The sequence below is a fragment of the Hemicordylus capensis genome, chromosome 3 (assembly GCF_027244095.1).
Source record: "Hemicordylus capensis ecotype Gifberg chromosome 3, rHemCap1.1.pri, whole genome shotgun sequence".
NCBI classification, from domain to species: Eukaryota; Metazoa; Chordata; class Lepidosauria; order Squamata; family Cordylidae; genus Hemicordylus; species Hemicordylus capensis.
The window spans coordinates 327,242,543-327,248,178 of record NC_069659.1 but is presented as its reverse complement, the minus strand read 5'-3'; the positions used below and the strand labels follow the sequence as shown (position 1 = coordinate 327,248,178).

General features: G+C 43.6%; 1 protein-coding gene across 2 annotated transcripts in view; it reads right to left on the bottom strand.

Annotated features, from left to right (window-relative positions):
* Positions 1-375: 375 nt before the first annotated feature.
* GFM1 (G elongation factor mitochondrial 1) overlaps positions 376-5,636 on the bottom strand; it is a 59,314-nt gene continuing 54,053 nt past the window's right edge. For both annotated transcript variants that reach the window (XM_053310567.1, XM_053310568.1), the window contains exon 18: positions 376-5,567. In XM_053310567.1, coding sequence (XP_053166542.1) covers positions 5,436-5,567 — 132 coding nt within the window. In that variant the 3' untranslated portion in view covers positions 376-5,435. The remainder of the gene's footprint in view (positions 5,568-5,636) is intronic.

Sequence of the window (5,636 nt, the reverse complement as noted above, 5' to 3'; positions counted from 1 at the left end):
TTTAGTGTATGCTGCCTGATTTTACATATTCTGGACTATTTTCTGATGGAAACATGAAAACTGACAAAACAATGACCAGCTTGCCATAGAATATTTTCTGTTCCTTTAAGGAGGAGAGTACTGGTCCATTCCAGCTATTACCTGTTATGTTCAGTGTTTAACTCTTGGAGAAGTGCACTTAAAACTCCTTCCGTCAACAGGAGAATTGCACTTGAATAAGGGATCCTTCCATGAGCTGAACAGATTCTTCTATCAGTGCAAGATCCTTTTGATGATGGAGCACCACTTCATCAAAGCTTTGGACACCACCCAGCATTTTTAGCAGACATTCTGCAATGGCCAACATCCAGATCAATAAAGTGCTGGTACTATTGCTGAGTTCCCAACTAGCATAGCACTGGTGCTCACAAGGGGGAGTGAATTTTGATGACCACCTCTTCCCCCAGGAGCTCTGTGCTACCCAGTCTTTATTTTTATGGTCCAAGGGCAGCCAACAAAAAGTTACAAGTATATTAATACCAATAAAGTGCAGTATACAACCAAGAAATATAATACAATACCCCAGCACCACCAGATAAACAGCCTGTATACTCTATATATACACAATTAATTGACTTAATTAATTGATTAATTTTGCAACTTTAAATGTAATTTCAGTGTTGGCACCAGAAGGGAGGAGATATATCTATAAATCATCTGCCTTGCCTGGATAATCTGCCAAAACTGGAAATATAACTGAAGAGTAGGTGTCCTTATAGAACAATAGAGCAAAACGTGCAGAACTGATTCAACTATTCCCAAGCTACAGGGGCACAAATGTTGGAAATAAGGCATATGTAAATATCTCTGTGCTACCCTGAGGCTGCATGAACAAATATTCTTCAAGGGCAGCCCCATGTAGAGCATGTTACAATAATCCAGCTGTGATGTGACTAAGGCATGTGTAACTGTGGCCGGATCTGGCTTCTCGAGAAAGGGACGCAGCTGACGCACTAGCTGGAGCCATGCAAAGGAACCCCTGGCCACCACCTCCACTTGAGCTTCCAAAAGCAGAGCTGGGTCCAGCAATATCCCCAAGCTGTGTACTTGCTCCTTAAAGGGGAATGCAACCCCATCCAGAACTGATAGAATCTCATCCCGATTGGCTCTCCTACTGACCAACATTACCTCTGTCTTGTCCGGATTCACTCTCAGTCTATTGGCCCGCATCCACCCCATCACGGCCTCCAGCCCCCAGTTCAGGACATCCACTGCCTCCCTAGGATCAGGTGACAAGTGGCTGTTGTTGGTTTCTGTCTTATGTTTCTTTTTAGACTGTGAGTCCTTTGGGTACAGGGAACCATCCTATTTATTATTTTCTGTGTAAAGGGCTTTGGAAACTTTTGTAGTGGTAGTGCTACGAGGGGTTCCCCCTACTCTGGGATCAGAAGCTAGCAGAGATGTCTGAGACAATTACGAACACAGCAAAAGTCCAACAGCCAAATGTTATTAAGGGGAATTGAAAACAAGGGGTAAGTGGGCATTTCCACGTGACAGGTGTACACGTGAATCAGCCTGCATGTCAAGACACAGAGTTTCTAAAGTTTAACACTTTTCCTTAATAAAAACGTTAACCACTAATAAACCAAAATAAATTCATATCTATGACTAATCATGGGACTCTCTGCACAGCAGGGCAGTAACTTGCCTGGGGAGCAAGAGGTTGTTTGTTTGAATGCCCACTGGTATGTTTCCCAGACTACGGGAAACACCTATATCGGGCAGAAGCACTATAGGAAGATGCTGAAAGGCATCATCTCATAATGCACAGGAGGCGGCAATGGCAAACCCCTCCTGTATTCTACCAAAGAAAACCACATGGCTCTGTGGTTGCCAGGAGTTGACACTGACTCAACGCCACAACTTTACCTTTAATGGAGTTTAGATTGTCTAGTGTGGATGTACATAGAGGTGAGGGGACCAGACCTGAGAATGTGTTGAAGACTCCTGGGGGAAGACACCAGGTGTCAGACCTGCTAATGTGGAGCTCTCAGTACCTCGTTTAACAACAGAACTCATGATCCATACCTTCCTCTTTTCCTCTCAACCCCTCCGGACTTCCAAGGTGTCTGGTCCACTTTGGGTGTCCAAGCAGCTTCATGGCTAGCAGTAGGAAAGACCAGGGATGAATCCTATGTCTGGGAGCTGATCAGGCCCAGGTGGGCCTGATGATGCTGCAAATGCAAATCAGCCACCACAGGGAACTCTGGGACAGGAAACCAATAGCTTAGAGTGGTCCCTAGCTAGCCAGGTGACCATTAACAGTGAGACCAGGCATAGAGATTTGACCAGACTCTTAGAAGAGGTGCTTACATTCTCTGTTTATGGCATTTGCTGGGACCAAGAGAGATGTTGCTGAGGGACCCTTCCCCAGGGCTTGGGATGGAATCTCTCAACTTGGCTGGGCTGTAAAAGCCCTCCAGCCTGCATGCATGTCTCTATGGCCAGGCACTCTCATGAGAGAGTGGTCCACTCCAAAGCAGGATGAGCTGTCATTGTCACGCAGGAAGAATCCTGTGCTGTTTGAAATGCTGCTCTGGATGGACAGTTCAGCTCATGAGGTTTGGCTGAGACTAAGCATGCGTTTGCCGCTGGGGCTGGGTCCACCTTCCCCCACCTGTTAGTACAAAAAATAGACCAAAATGCTTCTAACACCAAAACCCAAAGGGGAAAATCCTAACTCAACTTGACTTATTCCTAGCAGTATAATTCCATACAACCATACATAGCCACTCATTCACGGGATATGCAAGGGGGTCTAGGGAGAGGAAAATAAAAAATAAAAACCTGGAGACATGAGTAGGGCAGGACAAGACATCTCCCGACATACCTGCTGAAGAGATGGGCTGGTGTGGAGTCCTGAACCTGGGGTTGGGACCAGAAAGAAAGAGAGAGGTGTCCAATGCAGCCTCCTTAAATAGGGTTGGAACCATTTGGCTGTTACATTCCAGGGGTCCCGGGCCCTCTAGGGGTCGGGACAAAGAGAGAAGGTTCGGGTTAGGAATATTTTAATGTGCCAATCTTGGTGCCAGAAAGATGATAGGCTTTTCCTGCCGGGACAATCGCCCAGGTGGATTGAAGGGTGACCTTTTATTTGCCTAGGGACTGAATGATCCTGGGGGATCAAATTTGTAAATGTGCTTCTGAGGAATGCAATCAAATGTGTTTAGCAAACTGAAACAGGCAAAGGAGTTCCTGGTTTACATGATATTTCTGCCTTCTTTTTGCCAGTGCGTCCATGCATCTTTCCTGGACCTCGAAAAACAGGTCCTCCATGTGTAGGGGTACGGTGTAGGGGTGAAAAATGGCCAGTGCCCGTAACAGTAGTAGTAATAGTAGTTTAGGTTGGTCTACATGCTCAAATCTCTCATCATTCTCCATCAGTACAAACTAATCAGAGAAAAAAGGGTTCAATCCAGCTAAGCTTATCTTAAAGCTCTCAACAAAAAGAGCTTTTTATTGTACAAAGAAAAACTAAAAATTAGTAAACACAAAGTGTTTCGGTGTGACACACTGTCCTCCGTTAAGTAAAACAAATGAGCACAGATGAAAAGCTCGGTTCCCCAGCTGTTAAATTCCTTAGACGTGATAACATACAGTTCCCTGACTGGTGGAGAGATGAGCGGGGCGTGTGTGTATGTGGGGGGGGGGAGGTGGGGGGGCGAGAGAGAAAGAAACAGCTGATTCTTCTCAGAGGCTAATAAACTTCATAGCATAAGCCAGTGCCTCCTGAGCATTAATGTCAGGTCTCAGTTTCTCTATAAATAATGCTTCCTTGATTTTCCTTCTTTGTAGGTTCCTTTCAATCCCTAAAATAGATATTTTAGTGGGCACCATTTGGCCTTCATGCTTAATCCTCATATGCAATGACCAGGTTTTCGTTCTTTTTGCACAATGCCTCATAACTGCTAGACGTTCTTTATATCTATCTTTCAATGACCTGCCCGATTCCCTATATAGAATGAAGTGCAACCTAAGCATTGAATTTTATATATTGTACCTTTCTTTCTAGTTTCCTTTCCCCTGTTCACAAATTTCACAATCTTGTACATAACATCTCCTCTCATACAAACTAGAGTTAACGAGCAATTGTCACTGGTGCTGTGCAATCCACATTCACCTTAACTCCCTGTCTTTCTCAGATTCTCTAGGTTTGCCTGTTTTAAGGAGATGGAAAAGAGCTAGATTCATTAAGGGTTTGCTGGTATTTAAAATACTATTACTGATAAATTTACATGGCAAACCCAGAGAATCTTGGAAAGACAGGAAATTAAGGAGAATGTGGTTTGCACAGCACCAATGACAGCTGTTAGTTGGCCCCACAAATGGCGTCGGAACATGCACCGCCATTTGTGTGCCGATGCCACACAAGCATCCTGTTGCTGCAGCGCAGCGCTTTAAAGGAGCCAGCAGCACAGGCTGCCATTTTCATGGAGTAGGTTTGCTTAGAAGAGCGCCATGGTGGGGTGGCGGAGGATTGAGGGAGGGGCAGGTAAGACCTGCCTGCCTCCTTTTAAAGGCACCCCTCGCTGAAACGTTTCGGCTGCAGGGAGGCACCGAAACGATTCGGACTCATCCCTAGAACTGAAGTTTTCATCTGTGCTCATTTGTTTTACTTAACTGAGGATGGTATGTCACACTGAAACGTCTCATGTTTTTATGTTTACCAACTTTTAGTCTCTTTGTGTGCACAATAAAAAAGTTTTTTGTTGAGAGTTTGAAGTTAATATGCGCATTGCATTGCTGACATATCGACTTATCTTAAATCTCATTCGTTTCAAAGGACAAATTATACACGTCTGTCACATTCTCCTTTTCACATCATGGAACTTAAATGAATGATGCTTTTGGCTAGATTGTACCCAGAACATAAGAAACTTGCAGCTTCCACATTTGCCTCATCATCAGTCCGTATTTTCAGTACCACACGAGAGACAGTGTACTGAACTTGGACTAAAGTGGCTCAGATTCAAATCCCTAATCTGTTATGAAGTTCACTGGGTAATCTTTGGATGTCTCTTAGCCAACCCTACCACACAAAACTGTTGAAATAATAGGTTGAAAAAATGATGTACATTTTTCTCCTTAATGGATTGCCTAGATGAATCAACAGATATTTTCTCAAAAAGGAAACTGTACAGACAACATAATTTTGTTATAAACTGTTTGAAACAAAGCCAAAGACATTTTATTAAATTAAGCGAGTGATAAATTAATGATATTTCTATGCAACTATTTCAGTAACAGTCTCTTAGTGACTTCATAAAGTCAAATTATTGATCCAGGGTGAAATTCAATCACCTGCTCTGAATTTTCTTCAGTCATTAAAATCGACAGAGCTTTACAGCAGTAGAAGTTTGTCACCAGATGCATAAAACAGCTCACACAGCGGTGATTCAGCTCTTGGCTTTGCCCTTTTTGCCAGGTAGTTCTCCTATTGCTTCTAGATATCTGTTAATTAGTTCTTCCTGTGTACTGGGTAAACAGGGCTGGTATCTGCTGTATTCCATCGTGTATTCACCTTTTCCCTAGGGAGGGAGAATCGCCAAATTACAAACAATGTAAAGAATGATCAGCTATTAGATTACGTATTTGAA